The sequence below is a fragment of the Syngnathus leptorhynchus genome, chromosome 12 (genome assembly GCF_054491065.1).
Source record: "Syngnathus leptorhynchus isolate UIUO chromosome 12, UIUO_Slep, whole genome shotgun sequence".
Taxonomy (NCBI): domain Eukaryota; kingdom Metazoa; phylum Chordata; class Actinopteri; order Syngnathiformes; family Syngnathidae; genus Syngnathus; species Syngnathus leptorhynchus.
The window spans coordinates 5,951,108-5,972,744 of NC_141206.1; the positions used below are offsets into that span (position 1 = coordinate 5,951,108).

The window sequence follows — 21,637 nt, forward strand, 5'->3', positions numbered from 1 at the left end:
AATACTTTTATTTTGAAACAGAAAACTTAGCCCGGAACCACGAAAAGGACGTCGTTCATCTCGTTTCAACTGTTCAAAACTAACAACAGTTTACTAGTTTCGCTTCAAGCCAAGCTTCGTGTATATACATCTTTTTGAAAACTTCCCCGTTTTGTGTAAGTAGTCAAAGAACTTTGATACGGGTCGAAATATTTATATCGAAGAGTAACGCTGCCGACTTGTAGTCTCGAGAATTGGCCTTGCCTCATGCTGTCTATATATTAAATATCTTTCTCCCCCTTTACCCTTTTACTCGACAATGTATGAAACGCGTTTTGTTGGAATGTTAAGTGAACGCACGTTCTATCCATCATTATTTTACAAAAATAAAAAACTAGGTCAGACTTTGAGCCATGGCTGATAAAACATTTGTCAGTACCATGCCTGCTTCGTGTTGTTTCAGATGTTGTTGGGCCACTAAGCGCATCATGTGTGTTGGGACCCTCAGTCTGGGGGGCTTCTTTCTCTTTGCAATCTGTCACAGTTTTGCCTCAACTCAGGAGCTGCACAAACCACCTACAAACATTGGTGAGATTTCACTTCCTTATCTTGATGACTTAGATTTTATTGTGACAAAGCCGTATTAGGGTCACCTTGGGAAAAAAAATGACAGTGGGATTAAAGTTGTAATTTTCTGAGAATAAAATTGCATATTTTCAAGCTTTGAAGTCGTGAATTGACTCATTAGTATACTGATGTTTTTAATTATGCGGTCAATAACTATTCAAGCCCAAGGCGGTCTCACACTCGATGCATGAATTGTACATATGGATACCCACAGTAGCACATCACCATGTATGTTTATACCATTGATTTACAGTGTTGACTTTGTTTCCGTCCAGCTGTGGTAGGAGCAGGCATCGGCGGCTCGGCCGCGGCCTTCTACTTGAGGCAGGAGTTCGGACCCACGGTTAAGATAGATGTGTTCGAACCCGGCGACGTCGGCGGAAGACTAGCGACTGTGCAGATAGCAAATCAGGAATATGAAACGGGAGGTGTGGCCATCCATCCCCTCAACCTCCACATGAAGCACTTTGTTGACAGATTAGGTAATGGAGTCAACACGCTAAAAGAAGTTTGGAAATATTACTAATTTGATGCAACGAAGCTTTCTTGTAAAAATGTTTTGCTAGTTAAAATGTTTTATCACATCTATTAACAGGCATCTCCACACGTCAGGACGTCCCGTCGAAAAAGGCGGTCTTTGACGGCAGCGAGCTCGTTTTTGAAGAGAGTGACTGGTTCATCGTAAACATTTTGCGCATGCTGTGGCGTTATGGGCTCAACTATCTGTTCATGCAGATGTGGGTGGAGAGTGTTATGGATAAATTTATGAGGTGAGTACGGGAGGGAGGGAGTGAATCTTGCAACCTTCAGTGCCTTGTGGTGAGGTTCATGTCTAGTGACGTCCCTGACATTCTTTCACATGGAAGGTAAAAATGTCCTCTGTCGATAGGATCTACCAGTACCAGCAGTACGGTTACTCCTTCACCAGCGTGGAGAGGCTTCTGCACGCCATGGGCGGAGATGACTTCCTCAGCCTAATGAATCATTCGCTGGAGGAAACCATGAGAGCCGAAGGATTTCCGCAGATCTACCTCAACAACATGGTGGCTCCCCTCACGCGCCAAACCTACGGCCAAAGCGTCCGCATCAACGGCCTCGCTGGTTCGCAATCTCACGCCTCTTTACGTACTCTGTGATCAGGTATTTTTGTTGACCTTTTTGCATTGTCCTGCCAGGGGCTGTGTCATTGTCGGGGGCTGACCCGGGCCATTGGGCTGTGGATGGAGGCAACAAAAGAGTTTGCTCAGGACTTCTTTACCACAGCAAGAGTGAACTCATCCGAGCCAGCGTGACCAACATTTTGTTCAAAGTCCGCCCGTCCAAGACAGGTATCCTTCACATGTCATTCTCGGAAATATTAAGTAACTGAGATGCACCCACCCGCCCCACGCCAAAATATTTGGAACTGCCTATATCAGCGTTTTGCAAACATTTTACACTAACTACCGTCAAAATGACCAACAGTGAATTAGTCAACAATTACTCGGTTCAAGTTTTTATCAAAAACAATTGCAATTAAATGTAAAGGGAAAAACTACCCAATTAACAATTCTATTAAAATTTATTAAATAAAACATGTAAAACATTAAACACAACAAATGTACTGTACAGGATTTAAAAAAGAAATTTGAAGCCACTCAAATTGACTATTCCAACATTTAATTCAGTGTTTTTCCCCCATACGCCACTAGAGGGAGCTAACATACCGCATTTAAGAATCACAAGCGTTGTTGAAAATGAATGAAAGACTGAATGACCTTTTGGTCAGGGTCACAAACTTGCCCAGAGCCCGGTTTAGATCTGGCTCTAGACCCTGAAGTGCTCCCATTTGAACCCTGAGCGATAGCCATAAAAGAAAGAATGTATGATATGAAATATGAGCCGACACTTGTTCAAGCAGCGCACCCATTCCAGGACTCACTATTCCTATATTGAAACCATTAGAAAGTCAATTTTCTCTCCATTTGTTTCCTTGTTTGCAGGGCCCTCCGTTGGGTTCTATGAGGTCAATTATGTTGGAGACACCGGTGCAGGGCACGCCATGTATGACATCGTTGTCATAGCAACCCCACTTCACCAGGGCAAGTCTGACATCTCGTTCTCAGGTTTATCCCCGCCCGTGATGTCCCATTTCCCAGGCATCTACCACCGAGTGTTCTCCATTCTGGTCCACGGCGTGCTTAACACGTCCTACCTTGGAGTCACACGGCCCCCTTCGGAATTCACCGTGTCCGAAGTTCTCACCGCAGAGTCCAAAGACAACATCATGTACAGTTTAACATCTGTCGACCCGGTCCACATCCCGGCCGGCTACAGCCGACCTCCCGCCAGCCACAGCAAAGTTTGGAAAGTGTTTTCTTCACGAGAGCTGGACCAAGAGGACCTGCAGCGTTTGTTCCTCTCGTGGGATTCGGTATCGCAGACTCCATGGCTGGCCTACCCCACATACCGCTCCCCGCAACGCCAGACCCCGCCTTTTATCCTCCACAGCAGACTCTACTACCTCAGCGCCTTGGAGTGGGTGGCCAGCTCCATGGAGATGAGCGCCATCTCAGCCAGGAACGTAGCGCTGTTGGCGCACCACCGCTGGCACCAACAGAAGGGCCGGATCGACCAAGAGGACCTGCACACGCGCTTGCGGGGGGAGCTCTGAAGCACAAGGCGTTGGCCCAAAAACATCAGGTATTTGGTTGGAATCAGGGTCAGATTTATTTTCAGCAACAGAATTCTTATAATTAAGTGATGATTTGCCAAAAAGATGTCTTTTTATCGCTATCAGATCAGCTGCTAGTCTGCAAAGTGGCACATACAGCGTAGGCAAAATATTGTGCCGTTTCTTTTCTCATTGGGTCCATAGATCATTTAGAGTCCTGTAATTAGGACTTTACAATATGTTGTGTGTGCCCTCTCTTGTCTAATTCTGATTATTATCGCCTTTGTGGAATATGAGTAAAGCAAAAATGGCTGCCCCCAGAAATGGATAATAATAGGTTGTTTTTTAAGTTGTATAGTCCACAAATACAATATTAATCAAAAAATGTTTTCCTTTTCCATTACTTGTATCCATCTCAAGTAGACCTATTATAAAAACTCAACAATTTTTCATCATTCAATTCCGAACATTTAGATTGAACTTTGCTCCACTTTAAAAATGCCCATTCATTGTGTCACAATAAGCTTGCTCTTTTGTGAAGTCAGCCTCACAAGAATGAAAGGCACGTTTTAGGGAAGTCATTAAGCACCATTCCTCATTTACTACTCCAAACTACTAGTTGTGGTTTTCTTTGTTACTAACAGGCGTGACTGCATTGCACTGAGCTGAATTGCAATAAATTACTGAGCCACGTGGGACTGTAGCATAGAGCCCAACCGGTATAGATTTATTTTCACCAATGCCGATTTTTGAAAGAAAATGGGGTATCGCTATCACAATGATGGGGAATTGCTGGCCTGACATGTTTTACAATGCTAACTATCAATAATTTCTCAGAACTATTCAAAGTGAGGCTTTTCTAAAATTTTATTCATATGAGAGGACAATATGTATGTGCGATCACAGAAATGTATTGTATGATAATGAGGCTTAACTTCGGACCCTGCCTTAATTTCCCTCTTGGCTTTCATTCAGCAAAACACTATACCTAAATATGTTTCAACTGTAAATGTTGGTTAATATTAACTTCTTCCTCTGACCTACCTCCTGAACAGACTACTATTAAATTCTTTTTAGACACGAAATAGGGTAAATGATGCTAATTTTGTTTTTTAAAGATTACTATTGTAGAATAATTCTGCTGGTGTAAGTAGAATCAGGGAGTCAAATGTTTGCAACTGTCATTTTAAGTATTGTATACATGCCATATTGTTCTATTGTAATGCATTGACAACTATATTTTAAAAGAGAATCATTTACTAGAGCACTTTTAAAGGGGGATAAATGCGCACTTTAATTGACAGAATTTAAGAACTCAAACAATTTGGAGCAAGTAAAAAACATTTTCTACGAGACTTTGAACTGACACATTGTGTTGTGTATTTGTTTAGTAACAAAAGTCCCCTCCTATCAATCCACCAATTATGACGCATTGTAAGCTCCCAGTTATCAGCCAAATAAAATCAGATTTAAAAATAAAAAAAAAGGAAATAAACATTGTCTCCACTTGTCAACATCGTCTTTGAACCTTTATTATTATTTTTTTTTTGACAGCTCTGAGCATCCTCTCCTAAATAAAGGCCCAATGTGATTAAAGGCCTAACAATGAGTGTCCATTGAGCCTCTGAATAAGGATGAGTCTGTTGTGCTGATGTGACTCAGGTAGTGAAAGGAGTCCAGGGGGACAATGGTACCAGAATCCAAGTAGGACATGTGACGGGACATCAGAGGACTTATAAGAGCGTTGACGCCGTTTGTCCACGCACACGCACTGAAGAATAAACCGTTTACGATGAGATTTCTAGCGCCGATTTTTGTCGTCCTTGCTGCGGCGCTTTTGCAGTCCGGTAAGATTATTTCATCAACTTGGAATTTTATCTATTTGTATCATTAGTTGTACTTTCAAAATGCATTCTTGTCAATGTATTTGTTTTTTGCTGTAGCTTTCTCAGCATCACTGCAATCTGTTGAAAAGGAGAAGGAAAAAGTTCATCGCGGTGAGTAGTAACTTAAAAAAAAAAAAAAATATTCATCATAAGGTTATCACAATTATATGTAATTTTTTTCTTACAGATGCGCTGACAGAACTGAAGAAAATAGGTACAGAGCATTTCTTTATTTATATTTGACATGTAAATTTGCCGTTTATATATATATATATATATATATATATATATATATAGAGCCTTGGGATAATTAAATTAGAAAATGAAAATAGAACAATTATGTCTTGCGTTGTCATTAATAGTATTTAAAATATAATAATAGTCTTGAGTCATATATCATAATAATATTATCATCTATATTATTAATAAATATTATTTTTTTGTGTGTTCAGATCAGCTGGAGTTTGAGGCCGCTCAGAAAGATGAAGCCGCTCATCTGAACGGTACGATAACCAAACATGCACTACACTGACACTGAATTGTGTGAGTGAATTCAAGAGACATCTGTATTCTAGTTACAGAGAAGCAAAGTGAAGATGCCCGCTACCTTGGTAAGTGGAACCCCAAACATCACTTCACAACCTCTACCCAGGTTTGCGTGATAACATGTTATGTTCAATATCCAAACAGGAGCTGCTACAGATGAATCTGGTAAGAATTCAAATATTACTAATAAGTCGTATGCACGTCTAATATGTGTCTCTAATGTTTCCACAGTGGAAGTGCACAGTGAGGAATCAGTCGATGATGTCGCAGGTTAGTGTCGCTACTGGACAAAATAGTAGCACTCTGTAAGAAATGTGCATGTGGAATAAAATGACTCATTAGAAATTCCTGTTGGCAGTAAATATATCATAATTATAATTTGTTTCTAAAATTTCCATAGTGGAAGTATACAGCGAGGTTCAGAGCGACGCAGCAAGTGAGTACAACACGTGCTGAGATGCTGCACACGTAAGTATTATATAACACACCCATAATAATTAATCCCCTTGGTCTTCCTGCAGAGGGAGGCCCTTCTGACGCAGTAGCTTCGGAGAAGGGTAAGAGTGGGAAATTGGACTGTAGGTGGCGACTAAGCCCACTTTGAGAAAGTAGTGTGAAATATCACATGACCTTGTTGTGTCTTTGTACAGGTGCAAACTGTCCGTCCTCAGAGGAGATGGTGGCAGATGGTGCGAAGCACACGCTCTCCTCAAGTTAGAAAAGTTGTCACCTTATCAAACAAGTAGTCATTGTTGTTGTCCTCCAGAGGAACCGCAGCAGTCATCTGCTCGCCCAGAGAGCGCTTCAGGTAAGGAAAGTGATCAGTGAAATTAGGCACACCGAAAATGAGGTGAATTATTCATGAATTTTTCCTCAGTTCTCCATTACAGTGTTGCATGCCGAACACATATCAAACATTATTCCGCAGAAAATAACGCAACATAATGTTGCACAATATTGATCCAAAACTCGACCTGTCCAAACACCACATTTTAAAAGACACGATTAGACAGATAATTAAATCGATGTTGTGTATTATTTGCATTTAGTCATGCAGCTTGTGCAGATGTACCTATTTTTTTTTCCGTATGTTTCAGCAGAAGATGACCGCAAGGATTCAACCAAGGAACAAGGTGACCGCACACTCAGTGTCTATATTATGTAAAGACTTTTTATTACAGCTGGCTAGGTTTCTCATCCATACTGTGACATTTTGTTTTAACGGTATAAAAATCTTTGCGGTCTGTCAATGTCACATTTAAAAATCCCATCCTCACAACTATCTTGTTTTATCCACAGTGGCCTGAAATCACGAAGAGGTTCAACTTAGCCTTAGGAGGTGCGTCCCAATGCAGTTCAAGTAACTGTAAGTGTGTGTCTGTTTGTGAATGTGTGATTATGCAATGCAGCACGTTGTGTGTGTGTGTGTGTGTGTGTGTGTGTGTGTGTGTGTGTGTGTGTGTGTGTGGGGGGGGGGGGGGGGGGGGGGCCAGACACAGCCAGTCTGGGTCAGCTGAAAATAGTCAAAACCCTTTTATAGGCCTTGGCTGCCAACACAACATTTACACATTCCACACTAGCGGCTTTTTAAGAAAAAAAAAATATATTTTTAAACAACTTGACTGAAAAGTGCCAACAACAATGTGATCACTGCAAAGATGACCAAATCTTTGGACTGGCTCAAAAATGTAGGACACAAACCAGGACAGTTCTCCCTGGTGCTTATTGTTCTGGATTTATCCAGTAACTATATTTGCTCGTGCCACTTTTTGCAGTGTTAAGTGGATGAAAAGTGTGCTTGTAGCTTGTTTACACAACTAGGTTGACACAAATTATTGCACGTGTTTGAGTAAAACCTGTTGAGTGAGTTGCGATTTAACTGATTTAAATTTAACTGTGACTTTTTATGTGGGTGTGTGTTCTTTTCCCGCCTAATAGACGAACTCGAGCGAGAGCACGCATCCGCATGGAAGGGAGCACTTTTTACAGCGTGAAAGCACCAACCCATTTAAATACTAATATATATATTTTTTTTCAATTATTCAAACATTATCAAGCGTCTTGCCTTCCCAGCTTTGTCAAATGAACACAGCAACGTTTTAGTTTTGGAAACCACCTTGTTAAGTTTGGAGACTTCTTTTGGGGAAATTTTCAAGTTGGACTGGTTTAGGCTAATTAGTTGTTACTGGTAATCTCCAGATAGTCGTAGAAACTGCTAACTGACATTCCTGTGTAGAGGCAATTTAGAGTCTTGAGTGAAACTAACATATGCATTTGGAATGTGGGAGGGGGCTAGAGTAAACTGAGAGAACCCACGATAGCACAGGAAGACATGAAACTTGATATGAGTAGGTCAAGATTCAAACCCAGAATCGAGCTAACACTGAGCTAACCACCATACCACTGTGTTGTGATTTTCCACTTTCCTTCCTTGTAAGGCATCCAAAATTTCCACACTCAGAACCCAACTTTTATTGTTGAACTTTGACACATTGTTTCTTGACTTTTTCCATTAATAACGTGGCTCAGTATGTTCATATTTAAAAAAAACAAAACAAAAAAGAAACAAATAGAAAATTCTTTGGTAACTAAAGAGCAAATGAAACATTTTAAGGCAACTAGAGCATTTACACAACTACCAATGGAATGCAACGTCTGTTCTCAAATGCAAAATAGTGCTTTTTCAATTGCCAGCTAAAAGGGGGGGGGGGGGGAATAAACCCGCTGTAGAGGCAATTGGGCACCTGCGTGTAAATGTAACAAAGGATTGATAAGGTAAACCGGATTTCAGCACATTCTTGTTTTGACATCCAATTCATGTAACGATATTGTTCAGTGTTTCAATAGCTGGCGCTGATAGTTCTCGAGGGGCACGTATTTGGCAAAGTCAGCCATTTGCTTACTGTACCTCGTTTTTATTGGCCTGTTGCGTCTTCTAAAAATAGCTTTGAACATGCCACACTTACAAGAAACGATCAAATATCACACTAAGCAAGGACACTCTTGCTGATTAGATGCACAATTAGCTTTTTGCCTGCCTCTCGTTCTTCTGTCTTTAGCAATATCATGAGTCAAAAGTTTGTAAATATGATTTTCAATCCCTCAGCAGTGTTGTTTTTTTTTTTAAATGTAATGAATACATTGGTCTCACTGCAGAAGTATACCAATCGTGTAGAATCTGACTCAAACAATAATCTGGTTTTCAGTTTATATATATATATATATATATATATATATATATATATATATATATATATATATATATATATATATATATATATATATATATATATATATATATAAAAACAGCTTTGGATCTACTCCAGCACGTTAAAGCCGATCTCTGCACAAGTCTAATACTGCATTTGAATTATTCTTCTACCTTTATTTGCTAAACGTAGTTAAAACAATACCGTTGTATTTACAGAACTGCAAAGTAAAAAAAAAAAAAAAAAAAAAGAATGTATTAGTAGTTGTTGCCTTTTACAGAATGAGAAGATATGAAAAGCAAATGAGAACAAAGAAATGCAACAAGTTTTCTCAATGGGAGGCCCGACTGGAAACAAGCAATATATTGTGGGCTGTTGCATGACGCCGCCATGAACCAAAAGGCCTATATCACAAGTCCCACTAAAACATCAAGTAGTCCCCCCCCCCCCTTTTCCATTGGCTTGAGGTGAACCCCACCCAACTGCACTCCTCTCTCGTTGCGCACCGGAGCGGTCGTCGTCTTCTCTCTTTTCTCCCCGGCAGGGGAATGAAGGCTCACATGGTGCTTTTGAAGGCATACATGAAGATGGCCATGATAGCGGCGCTGATCAGGCCCGAGATGGGTACGGTGACAAACCAGGCCATGAAGATGTTGCGGAACAGACGCCAGTCGACCGCTTTCTTGGAGCGAAGCCAGCCCACGGCCACCACGGAGCCCACCTGACAAAAACATTCCCCTTGAGTCGAGTGCACTTCCTGTTTACTGGAGCCCTGGCCACACTTGACTAAATCCAGTGTGAGCATAAAACCTACCTTGCAGTGTGTGGTGGAGACGGGCAGTCCGATGTTAGAAGCCACTACCACGGTCACAGCCGATGCCAACTCGATGCTGAAACCACTGCGGAAGAGCCGAAGAAGAGAATCAAAACGAGGCTTTTGGGCAAATCCTATTCTGTGCAATGGGGATGGCTGGAAATTGTTTTTAAATGAAATTGCTAATTAAAAATTGCTGTGCTAATGCGGTATATGTAATTATTATTAAAATGAAAAAACGTCACTGAATTTAAAAATTGGCCAATTGCTTAATATGTTAAAGCTTATAATAAAATAGCATTTTATAGTTAAACTATTTTTAATTGTATTTATCAATTATAATGGCAGTTTACCTTGATGGGGTAATGGGTGTAAGGTCCCTGCCCATAGTCTGGATGACTCTGCGGCCCCACACCCACAGGCCCATGCAGATGCCCACACCTCCGTAGAGCAGCAACCACATGGGCGTAGCATTGTTGGACGTCACGCTGCCGCTGCTATAAAGCAGCCAAAGCGCCACCAACGGGCCAATCGCGTTGCTGCACGACCCCAAAAGGAAAAGTCAGCGCCGGTGTCTTTGAGTAACACATCACCCAAAGTCAAACGGACACGTACCTGACGTCGTTTCCTCCGTGAGCGAAAGAACCGAAGCAGGCGGTGAGAATTTGAAGAAACTGGAAGAGCGTGGACACTTCGGGTTTGTCTGCGTCCAGTCCATCCTCGTCCAGGGAGCTCTGGGTACTTCCCGCGTCCTCTTTTCCTATCTCCAACGCTACGTCATCCTCGCCGAGGCTTTCGGGCGTGGCGTGCTCGGCCACGGCGTTGCAGTAGCTGGTGTAGCTGTCCATGCGTATGCGCTTTCTATCCTGGCCCTGCCCGGGCGCCTTGTCCCCATCCTGGGGCTCGCCGTCCTTGTGCTTGAAGTCGCCGTGCATACCGATGATAGCCATGGTGTAGGACGTGTAGCTGTTGTTGCGGCGGATGGGTCGCTCGCCGCCCTCGCCCATGCAGTCGCCGACCTTAGCCAGGTGGAGCTTGTGCAGGAGGTCCTTGTAGATACCGGAGTCCTTGTGAACCGTGTGGTACTGACTGTAACCGTTGCTCGGGATCTGCACCGGCCGGTTGTTGAACTGGGCCTGATGGGCGGAGCCGTTGCTGTGCTGCTTGGGGACTGGAGAGCGAGATAACACATCTGCATTTTACTGTCCAGATTTTTTTTAGTTTAGGTGGGAAAGGGAAAATAAAAAAACCGCTTTACTTACCACCATTTGGATTGTTACACTCTGTTTCATCGGAATCCCCGATGTCAAAGGCCACCTTGCGCTCTTTGACGACGTCAGTCTCGTCGCAGTCTCCGATGTTGAACGCCACGCGGCGCTCCTCGGAAGGGGGCGGGGCCGCGGGGCTTTCCTCGTCAGTCGGGGCCGACTGGGCGTCCTTGTCGGTGTGTTTGAGAATGGGACAGTGGTGCTCCCTCAGCTCGCTCTTCTGCATGAGGGGACTCTCCGACGGGCTGGAGGACTTGATATCTCCTAGCGAAGGGAGGAGAGTTGAGACATTTCTTGGGACTCATCCAAACAAAGTGCAAGTACAGGACATGGGGCTCCTTTCACATGAGTACCCAACCAAGTGAGGGGAAAATACTGTTTGAAAAAAGAATCAGATGACAAGTTATTTATTTACACGACCCCTCACAGCTTCCCTTGTAAAAACTGTCTTGTCTCTCACATGAGAAATGTTTGTGGATTCAGTGATCTAGTCCAGCAGGGGTGTGAAAATATGCACAAAGGCTCTATTTATTTTGTTTTATTAGATAGTTGGTCATTACCAATAACCTGTAAATTGAGGTCTCACTCTTTGTACACAATGTTGTCTTAGTGTGAAATTAAATTTCATGAATCAAAAGTTCTACATGTATTTATAATTACAGAGGTGTGTGGATGCAGCTAACAGCTATTCTGCATGTGTTCTGAACTTTTGCCCGCTTCTATTGCGTCATCTAAACCAGTTGTGACCAGAACGAAGATGCTCAGTCACGTTGCAAACGTCATCCACTTACGTTCAATCTTCTTCTTCAGGCGCGGGCAGACGACGAACCACACCACCAAGGCCGTCAACACCGCGCAGCCGAGCGAGATGAGCAGGACGCCCCACCAAGGGAACTTGTCTAGTCCCAGCACTGGAGGACCCCCAGGTACACACAAGACACAAATGGAGCGAGAGAGAGAGAGAGGGGGGGAGGAAAAAGGCAGGTTTTTAAAAAAACGGGCAGCGGGCGCCACTTTCTTTTGTGGGCAGCTCACAGTCGGCGATAAAAGGGGGATGGCCACTTGCTTAGATTTTTTTTTTTTTAGTAGAGACTAGAGTGGGTCATTAACAGTTAGTTCAATGCAATATGATCACGATGTCACTAGTACGGAGCAATCTGTGATTTGAGCTGCAGCGGTGTCTCAATAGTGTCTTTGACAAGTGGCCACGCGCCCTGGCTATGCTCCGTATGTAAATATTAACTTGGCGGCCTTGTTCTAGTTAAACATGCGTACCCCCCTTTGATGTGAACCCTTATGTAACAGCTATTAAAAAAAAAAAAAGTTTAAAGAGCAACAATGTTAGCATGAAGGGTTGACAAGAGCAGAGAAACGAGGAGTTCCTTAAAAGGTGACATTTCAATGAGGAGTGAGAGGGGAGGGGTGCTTGATGCCAGCACTGCAGCAAGAGCTGGTGCAGCTGACGTCGGCACGATGCAGTACGGTGGGCACAACGTCACGACTTCAACCTCCCAGGGGAGGCAAAGCCACCTTTTCGGTGGATTAAAAAAAAAAATGCTCGTGGAAGAAAAGCAAACAGAAATGGCCAGACCGATACGCGTCGGAGGGCAGAGTTCTCGGTCTATCTCGGCGTCAGCTGGGTCACGCTGCAGCAGGAGACCGCAGAGCACCTCGCTGCTGTTTATTCGGTTATGTAAGAGAAGCTGCACGGCCTTCGGGGTGGGCGTGGCGTGAAAAGAATAACCAGAGGGGTACGGTTTTGTGAACAGCTGAGCTCGCTGCCTTTCACGAGGCTCATGTGAAGCGCGAGATGTTCACAAACAGGTGTTAGAAGAAGGGGGGAAAAAAAAATAAAGTGGGTTTTGGGGGCTAGACGTTATTCACCTCAGTCCGCCTGTGTGTCATAGTGATTCAGTTATGGGCTTCCTGCAAAACAGACCCGCCGCAGCCATTAAGTGGGATGGATGGGACTGCGCAGGAAATGGAATTTTAACCACAGCGCCGTTCCGCACCCCTCCCCAAAAAAATCTCCTCACACCGTTATACAATTACACAGAGTGTTGTTTTCTCCCTTCAGTCAGCCGCCAACTTTAATTACGTAAGCGACAGAGAGAGCGATACTTTATGAACGTGTGGGTGACTTATCCCAACGTTTGCCCAGTTCAAGCTCTAAGGAGGGGGAAAAGGTCTTTGAGTTCGGTATTAGCGGCTAAAAAAAAACCAAACATAAATCAATATCTAAAATTAGCTACCCCTAAGGGATGGCTGCTCATGACTTGGTTCCAGGAAGCAAGCTGAAATTGGAAAAACAACAAAAAGTCCATTTTATGCCGCTGCCTAGTGTCACCACGGTAACAAATGCCGAGGGGGTGTTTGTTTTTCAGAGTAACTCGGGCAGAAAATCCCCGTCCAGCCGACCGCATTGAGCTCTCATCAATGGAGGCTGGTGCGAGGGTCGGTTTGTCCCCTCACAATGACACTGACCCAGACACGCACTCGCTCTGTCTGGCGTGCAATAAGAGAAGTTGTTTACTGCAGTTTGCACTGCTCTTTCTTTTTTTTTTTGGACTTGACTGAGCCTCAACTTGCCCAGTGACTTGGTCTCTGCCACTAGTGTGTGTGTGTGTGTGTGTGTGTGTGTGTGTGTGTGTGTGTGTATATTAAGTGCTGGAATGTGTCCTCGGATGTTTGCTATCCTATCGCGCTACTATGATAGCATCTGAAGTCCTATCACCAACTGCACTGTCCTTGCTTGGCTATACTCAGCGAAGAACATACTGAGTAGCAAAAAAATTGTGCCCCAGTAGGCATTTGTTAATGTGTCTAAAATGCATTCTCGCACCTTTTTTTTTTTTTTATAACCCAAGTACAATTGTACAGAATGTGCCTGGCTAAGCAGGCTCATGGGTTACGATGGAACCACAAGTGTATCTGGTCCTACTCTGGCCTGTAGCCACCATTTAATGGCCCAGGCCAGCTAACATCTTGTTAGGCCCTGTAGAGAGAAGAACACAAAAGGAGCAAAAGTTGCTCGTTTAATCAAAATGTTTCTCGACGTTAAAAGGGGCAACAATGTATTCAGAAAAGGTTACGTATGATTTCATAGACCACAAGCATTAGTGCAAATAAAAGCACACCCTTGTTACTTCTCTTTTCCTCGTCTGTGTCTGAAGGCCACAGACGGTGACGTCAAGACTTTAAGTGAATTCTTATTTCCGTCTGCCTGCCGTGCTCCGCTTTTAACATTTTCATTCAGCCTATGACCCACTTCCAACCGCAAGCGACCAAGAAAGCCCCGAAAAAAAAAAAACATGTTAAAATAAACACAAGTTATGAGGATAAACAGTCTGGTTGAGCCTGGAATATGCGTGGGCAGTCTGCGTGAGGGAGCAGTTATTTTAAACTGCGGCCGAGGACAGACGCGGAGAGAGACGTGAATGAGACGAGACGGTAATACTTACTCGGCGCTCCAGTGAACATGATGGAGAACAGGTTGATTCCCATTGTAATGGCGTAGAACATGGGCAGGGCCTTCAGTCCGTTCGGCACCGGGTCTTTCTGCGGAGAGGAATCACAATCACATGAAATATTTCCAATCATACCAAGAAAAATTTCCTTTGTATATCTCAAACTCACCTTGTGCAAAATAAACACGCGCACAAAGTAGAAAACCACAGCGGACGTTATCCCAGACAGAAGGGGACTCAGAAACCAGGACGCGACTGCAAAATAAACAAACAAGCTAGTTAAAACATCAGTCGGGATAAATAAAAAAAAAAACAACAGACACACAAACATATTAGTCAACAATGCGGAATTTCCGTCCGTTCTTCTTCTTCTTCACCACCACCCATCAGGTTACCAACAGGAAACGCTTGCTTAATATCGAGTTACCGCGAGCATTAGTAATTAGAGACTACGGTGTGCCTTTGAGTCTGTGTTGCAGGGATGAGCTAAATATGTGTTTGTGGAGTCCAACAATTTGGGAAATGTTCTTTAAAACCCCCGCACCGCTGTAGGTTCTTATTTGCATCGCCACAAGCTATTATAATAAACACCAGGCCAGTCATGTTTGACTTACCAATACGGAGAAGCTGGAGCCACCTGACTCCCTGCTGGCCTTGGGCTACTAAAGAAAAGCCGATGGTAGCACCAACAATGCAGTGTGTTCCAGAGATGGGCAACTTGAGGAAGGAGGCAGCCAGCTGCCACACAGCAGAACCTGAAGACAATTGAGAAAATTCAGCTAGCTGCAATTATTTTTTATTTTTTTTATCAGGAGGTCCGACGCCAATACTCACCAAACATGGCACTGATGTATCCGGCCATCAAGACACGTTCAGAATCGGAGCTGTTGTACGTGCCCACGTCGATGATCCCCGTGCGGATGGTTTCGCTGACCTTGGCGCCGAGGAGCACCGAACCCAGCGTCTCGAACACGGTAGCCAGTATGCAAGCCTGCTTTAGGGTGACCACCCCGGAGCCCACCGCAGTACCGAATGAGTTGGCGACGTCATTGGCTCCCACCGAGAAGGCCAAGATGAAGGCGATGATGAAGCCGATGATCAGAAGCCATAAGTATTCCGTCAAGGGGCCCTGCGTCGCTTCCACGATTGCAGTCACGGTTGTCATTGTCGTAACCATTGTAAATAACCTCGTAAAACTAATAATGCTATAAATATACAAACAGATCAACTATTGGAGGTATGAGGATTTTCTTCAAGGCCCAAATCTGGGACAGGCAAGAAAACAGAGGTAATGTGTGCCAACTGATGAGGCTTATTGCTATCCTATAATTATGTTAAACAAGTTACAGTTTCTTTGGGTCTGGGTTAGTGTGTGGTAGGATGAGGCAGCCATTGTGTAACTCTAAGAGTAGCAGATGAGCAGGGGAACATCCTGAAAGAACCAAGAGAGAAATGTGTTTTAGATCAGGGATTCCCAAATTTGGTGTGTCATAGGAAACTATCCTTTTCCACTTAATTGACCCAAATTATAAACTTCAAATACTGCATCTTTATTCATCTGTCAATGTGAGCTAGTGACAGGCAAAACAATTAAATGCTCTCCCACTAGAAAGTACAATTAACCAGATTGTCTGCCTGTTGCCCTTCAAATGACAGTATGTACGCTTATTTCTTTATTATAGGGGGGACATTTTTGTAATTACATGTGCTTACTTAAAGTTGGGAAAATACAGCCCCAAAAAAATGATTTATAAAACATCGAGGGTGGATTGTGAAATATCCTGAAATTTTAGACGTCTCACTGTCTAAACGCAAGTAGGCGCGACACGCACAACGCCAAAAGGGTAGCCATCTTCGGTTTAAGTCGCCACACAAAAACCGGCTTTTCGTGTGCGTATACGCAGATATAAATAACAGAATCCCACCCTGCTCGATCGAGACACTCGGGGGGCTTAACCGAAGAAAACATTTTGTGTGTTGGCAGTGGGAAAAGGAAATCATAGATTAAGGCATCTTTAATCATGCGCACGTGTCGTCACCCATTTACACGACTTCAAGCCCTCGCCATCTTCACCGTACAGGGGTGACACTTTAGCCGGTATAATCACTCCGTTTATTACATACACGTCAAGTGAACCGCGGCGGTAGTAGCAGTGTTAATTATTTACACTTTTATTCGATACGTGATATCGTCGAAGGAAATAGCGACATGTAGCTTGTAGCTAAATGTTGCCAAACCAAAGTGCTGGACAGATGCCCCCCCCCCACTCCTCGTATCCCAATGACGACTTTCATTGTGTCGTATAAACGAGTAACAAGTACAACTCGACTTGAGCATTCGCCCGAATGGATTCTTGTCAAAAGATAAACAAATCCGCCACCTTTTCCTCGCGTAATAGTAAGTAGGAGTAACACTTTTCATTCAAACTAACGCGTCAAAGTAATTCTTCAGGGTAGACAGTCGGCTACAGTGGATGCTAACAGTTTATCCGCAATGATTCAGTTGAAGCTGCAATCGAGACGCGGGCGAAAACATATATAGGTGTCATAATTTTACGTGACATCATATAAATTCACTTACCGTACTTCCAGTAGTCAATTTTCGTTTGAAAAAAAATCCTTGTAGGCGCTAAAATAAATAGAATAGCGCGCGCGCGCTCACCGGAACGTTGCGAGGGAGGGACCGTGCAGAATTTAAATTAGATTTAAAATGCGATCACCGGAAAAAGAGGCCTTATGAAAAGAAATAAATATAAATGATGTTACGCGGCGCAAGCTGACACGAACAGATAGCAGCGTTTTCTTTTCCAGAACCGTCTCAATTTCAAGGCTTCACCACCGCGTGCGTCCGCTTGCTGTTGCCGGCGAACGAGCGGGTGAAGGGGGGTTATATCATTGGCTCGTCCCGCCCCTCCACACACATCCCTACCCTAACCCCCACCCAGCTGACAGTACTGCTTTCAAATTCAAGAGGCACTTTGTTTCTCTAAAAAGTACTCACTCTCAGATGGTATAAGAAAATAAGACTCTGGTAGGAGTAGGATAACTAAATCCTGCGCTTGAAAGAAACAACTAAAGGCGTAAACCAGGACGAGACATTCTTGTCAAAGATCAAATGAAGAAAAACAGCAGGATCTTGTATAAAAAGAGAATCTAGAGAAATACCTGGGTTATGTAATGTAATTACTGTCGTATTTGTTGGATATTATATGAAAAAGAATTCTGCACAACGTGCAGTTTCAGTATCATAATCCTTAATTATTATGGATTTGCATGACACTTGGTGGAAGAAAAACCTTACAACTTTGCATTCCTTGATATTCGTTTTGGCGGTCCGCCCTAAATGACGTTAAAGCAGCATTTCGAGGAATATCACTTATCGTTTCCGGGTAGTTTAGCAATCCTGTCGGTTTGGCAATGAGTGCCGGAAACATAACATGCAGAGTGAAGTCAAGAGGGGAAGGTGTCGTTTTACAAAAGGTGGTCAGTACGCCATCAAAGCCAGCGTATGCAGAGAGCAAGTATTGTTATTTAAAATAGAAAAGCCATTAATTATTCAAACAGTATTTACGTCATCTAATTACATACTGTAGAATTTATTTTACATGCGTGATCACGGTATGCTCAGCAGATATAGCTTTTGTTTTCTTGGACCTGTGACGCCACCTGCCGCCAACCTGGAAGATCATTTTCAGAGCAAATCTCGTTCATGCATTTCATTCTAATGCTAATGATTGGGATTGAACTATTCGCTGTTCCCTAGTAAGATTATGTATTCTTACTTTTGTGCCACCTGGAAGATCTTTCAATGTGATTGATTTAGTCATTGTATTGGCACACAGTCAGAACACGTCCACACAGTATGTTTTGCATTTCTTTCCGTTGTATGGATGTAGAAAAAAAACAACAACAACAACAACAACAACCTGAAGTTATTTTCCAAACCATATGTTCGGGCATACCATATGTTGCCTGCAGAAATCAAATGAAATTGTAGAAAACAGTGCGCAATGCAAGTTGTTTTGTAATTTGTAAATAGTATCAGTAACGTGTCTGAAGAAGCCTTGCGATCTGTATGAAGCGGATGTTATTATTTTTAATAACAAATATGACACATGTCAAAAACTTTGTGAGAATTTCGGAAACGCACGCTTGTACTAATTCAATACGCTATAGACGAAATTCCCTTCTCGACCAATCAAAATCGCCTTATTGTTTATCACTACCCAATCAGCACGCTTGTTAGAAGGCTGTAAGCCTTTAGACTTCCGGGTGGGCGTGTTCACTAGACGGTAGAAGAGGTCAAAGGAGTTGTTATGCATGGGACATGCGTATTACTATTTGGCTCCAGGATATTATCACATTTTGGATAATCCAACACTTTGAGGCACTTATATTTACAAGCGTAGGTATTAGCAAGTTCAATTCAAAACAATCTCAGCTCATTAATGTGCGCAAGTGACGTGCTAACGCTAGCCGATGCTAAAAGTCGCGTGTTCACCAAGCGAGAATGGACATTTGCGAATTCAAATCCTCCATATAATTTTTAATGTACACATTCGCCTAGTGCTTGGAGCTAGATCTTTCCACTAGCATTTTTTGCTAGCCGAAATTTGGGAGAGTTATCCCGTCTGTTGGGAGCAATTGCCACGGTCGTAGCAAGCCGTCATGTTTCACTCTGTGCCCCGTCGTGTTACCACCGAGGTCGGCGTTAGGACACTCAGGCTTCCAGGGGTCAGGTCATTTCGACGGGCTGTGCAGAATGACGACGACCGAGGCTCAGCAGCTTGGCTGGGCAGGGCCGCTGGCCTGTTCCTATCAACCCTCCGCCGGGTGGGGGTCGTCGCCACGGAGTCTGCAACAAGATCTGGACATAGAAGCAAGGATTTGCTGTCAATCTTCGCAGACCATTGCGGCTTTGTCACCGGCCAGAGGTTGCGGCGTGCTTGTCGGATTGCCGAGCTGTACTCCAATTTATACTCTGAAAGGACCCGATGGACCCTGGTGAGCAGCTTATGGCGCAGGTTCCAGAGCAAGCATCCCTCCCCGGGCAAGCTGATCGCGGCCCTTGCTGGGGTCTTCATGTGGGACAATGAAAAGATTCAAGATGAGGAAATGTACAGGTTTGGAAGCTCTTATTCTATGGAGTCAGTCATTCCAACCCCAAAAAAAAAAAGTCTTCATTTGTCATGCATGGATCACCAAGCAAATAAGTGCCCCTGAATGTTCTAGATGTAATCATTTTAAATTGTACATTTGTCCAGATGCGGATTGGAGCTCGAGGCCCTCGATGCTGTAAAGAGTCTAAATGCTCACGGAGGCACAGTGAGTGGTCGCTCGGAGCAGGGCTGGGAAGTTGTGATGGAGAAGAAGGACTTCCGTGTGTGGAAGCGACCGATCCCCGACAGTCACCTCTACGAGTACAGAGGTTACAAATGGCCAAATTGCCTTGTCAAACATGTGGCCCTGTTTGAGCTCTCCACATTTGTTTCTATTTGTATTTTATTGCAGTGTTGGGTTCATACACTGATGTCACACCAAGGCAGTTCTTCAATGTGCAGGTACCAATGTCTTTTTCCATGATGTCACTCTAGTTTAAAATGGCCCATTGGTTTGACCTGAGCTCCATGTTAGACATAAAACTTATGCACATAAAAAAAAAAAAGTGGGTTAGAAAAATAAAGAAGTGAAAACCACTACAGGGGGAAAAATACAATCACAAATAAAACTCACTTTTGTTGATATTTCAAGCTTTTATTGCTTAACACAGTGCTTTCATGTCTACGTTTTATCAAGTCACCTCAAGCGCAGTCACCAAGGCAATGTTAACACTCTGCTGGTACTAATATCCAGAATATAAATAGCATAACACTTGTCTTTTGCAGTTGGATACCGAGTATAGGAAGAAGTGGGATGCCCTGGTGATCAAACTGGAACTGGTGGACCGGGACATCAACACTGGCTCAGAAGTTGTACACTGGGCTACGCACTTCCCTGTGAGTTTCTCCTTCTTTATTTACTTTCTAAAGAGCTGCTGAATCAGTGTTTCAGCGTTGTAGTGGTATGTGACTGCCCTCGAATTACCAAAACACCATTCAGTTTTATTTCACTTTTGAGTTTGATAATTAGCATTTTATTTAAAAAAAAAAAAAAAAAGAGGCTTTTTGTGTTTATACTAAATTATTTAAGTCATTAAAATTTTGCATTTAAGTGCATTGAAGCTGTAAATAATGTTTCAGTGATTTACAATAAAAAAAAAAAAAAACTTTATAGAAATAAAACAGTCATATTGTTTTTGATGAACACTGTATTTCAATGCTGGCCATGATGGTACTTGGAAAAGTATTTTTTTTTTGGGGTATAAATTTGAAGACGACTGTGCAGTTTTTCCTTATTAAATTGCTGTCATTTTTTCCTCCACAGTATCCCATGTATTCCAGGGACTACGTGTACGTACGACGCTATGAGGTGGACGTGGAAAATGACCTGATGATTCTAGTTTCCAGGTAAAAAACAATTAAAGCATACGTATTGTTATTATTCTTGTGTGTAAGGACTGTTATTTCCACTTTGTATAAAAAATGAATTGGAAAAACATGTATTAAGAATTCATATTGAACTGTTCATTTGCCCCTTCAAATTAAAATAAATGTGAAATTCATCTGTAATATCTTGTCCTTTTTCATCATTGTGTTTTAGAGCTGTGCAGCATCCTCGAGTCCCAGAGTCTCAAAATTTTGTGAGAGTTCACTCGTATCAATCCAAGATGGTCATCCGTCCCCACAAGTCCTTCGATGAGGTTCGAATCGCGTCATAATAAAACAATATTTTCAGGTTAGAGAATCCAAAGTTTTAAAGACTTGTTGATGATGTCGACAGAATGGATTTGACTACCTGCTAACCTACAGTGACGACCCTCAGACTGCCTTCCCTCGTTACTGTGTGAGCTGGATGGTGTCAAGTGGTGAGCTCACATCTCAAATGACTTGGAAAAATTACATTTTGTTTGACATTCTTACATTTCATTTGTTTTATATATTTTTTCATGATTATATATTTCATTAAAAAATTGCCTTAAAATCTATTATTTGAAATGAGTTTCTAATATAGCACACATCCAATGCATTTGGCATGAAAATAAAACAGATGTCTTCTATCACATCCTGACAGGCATGCCAGACTTCCTCG

At 42.9% G+C, this 21,637-nt stretch overlaps 3 protein-coding genes across 5 annotated transcripts in view; 2 read left to right on the top strand and 1 right to left on the bottom strand.

Moving 5' to 3' along the window:
• Nucleotides 1–25: 25 nt before the first annotated feature.
• On the top strand, nucleotides 26–15,200 carry pcyox1 (prenylcysteine oxidase 1). Of its 3 annotated transcripts, XM_085925439.1 has the most exons (15): nucleotides 3,141–3,288; nucleotides 4,922–5,106; nucleotides 5,203–5,256; nucleotides 5,333–5,359; nucleotides 5,598–5,648; nucleotides 5,721–5,756; nucleotides 5,836–5,856; nucleotides 5,923–5,961; nucleotides 6,092–6,127; nucleotides 6,213–6,248; nucleotides 6,342–6,380; nucleotides 6,458–6,499; nucleotides 6,789–6,824; nucleotides 6,991–7,030; nucleotides 11,793–15,200. In XM_085925439.1, the coding sequence occupies exons 2-14, from the start codon at nucleotides 5,052–5,054 to the stop codon at nucleotides 6,996–6,998; spliced, it is 480 nt and encodes a 159-aa protein (XP_085781565.1). In that variant the 5' UTR covers nucleotides 3,141–3,288; nucleotides 4,922–5,051; the 3' UTR covers nucleotides 6,999–7,030; nucleotides 11,793–15,200. The 3 variants fall into 3 exon arrangements, with proteins under 3 accessions (XP_085781564.1, XP_085781563.1, XP_085781565.1); XM_085925438.1 differs by lacking the exons at nucleotides 5,203–5,256; nucleotides 5,333–5,359; nucleotides 5,598–5,648; ... (8 more) ...; nucleotides 6,991–7,030; nucleotides 11,793–15,200 and adding exons at nucleotides 26–155; nucleotides 443–567; nucleotides 882–1,088; ... (1 more) ...; nucleotides 1,496–1,707; nucleotides 1,782–1,934 and having other exon boundaries at nucleotides 2,589–3,288; nucleotides 4,922–5,068; XM_085925437.1 differs by lacking the exons at nucleotides 4,922–5,106; nucleotides 5,203–5,256; nucleotides 5,333–5,359; ... (9 more) ...; nucleotides 6,991–7,030; nucleotides 11,793–15,200 and adding exons at nucleotides 26–155; nucleotides 443–567; nucleotides 882–1,088; ... (1 more) ...; nucleotides 1,496–1,707; nucleotides 1,782–1,934 and having other exon boundaries at nucleotides 2,589–4,773.
• LOC147048019 (sodium-dependent phosphate transporter 1-B-like) lies at nucleotides 8,140–17,352 on the bottom strand. Its single transcript, XM_085925436.1, has 11 exons — nucleotides 17,031–17,352; nucleotides 15,284–15,881; nucleotides 15,064–15,204; nucleotides 14,619–14,704; nucleotides 14,444–14,540; nucleotides 11,774–11,893; nucleotides 10,977–11,246; nucleotides 10,330–10,885; nucleotides 10,068–10,253; nucleotides 9,715–9,799; nucleotides 8,140–9,621 (listed from the first exon to the last, which is right to left on the bottom strand). Exons 2-11 carry the CDS (start codon nucleotides 15,624–15,626, stop codon nucleotides 9,457–9,459), a joined length of 2,049 nt encoding a protein of 682 aa, XP_085781562.1. The 5' UTR covers nucleotides 15,627–15,881; nucleotides 17,031–17,352; the 3' UTR covers nucleotides 8,140–9,456.
• stard7 (StAR related lipid transfer domain containing 7) overlaps nucleotides 16,798–21,637 on the top strand; it is a 5,692-nt gene continuing 852 nt past the window's right edge. Inside the window, exons 1-8 of the mRNA XM_085925440.1 lie at nucleotides 16,798–19,572; nucleotides 19,714–19,877; nucleotides 19,961–20,010; nucleotides 20,335–20,445; nucleotides 20,873–20,955; nucleotides 21,149–21,248; nucleotides 21,329–21,413; nucleotides 21,620–21,637. The exon at nucleotides 21,620–21,637 is cut by the window's right edge and continues 852 nt beyond it. Of these exons, the coding sequence (XP_085781566.1) occupies nucleotides 19,118–19,572; nucleotides 19,714–19,877; nucleotides 19,961–20,010; nucleotides 20,335–20,445; nucleotides 20,873–20,955; nucleotides 21,149–21,248; nucleotides 21,329–21,413; nucleotides 21,620–21,637 (1,066 nt within the window). The 5' untranslated portion in view covers nucleotides 16,798–19,117. The remainder of the gene's footprint in view (nucleotides 19,573–19,713; nucleotides 19,878–19,960; nucleotides 20,011–20,334; nucleotides 20,446–20,872; nucleotides 20,956–21,148; nucleotides 21,249–21,328; nucleotides 21,414–21,619) is intronic.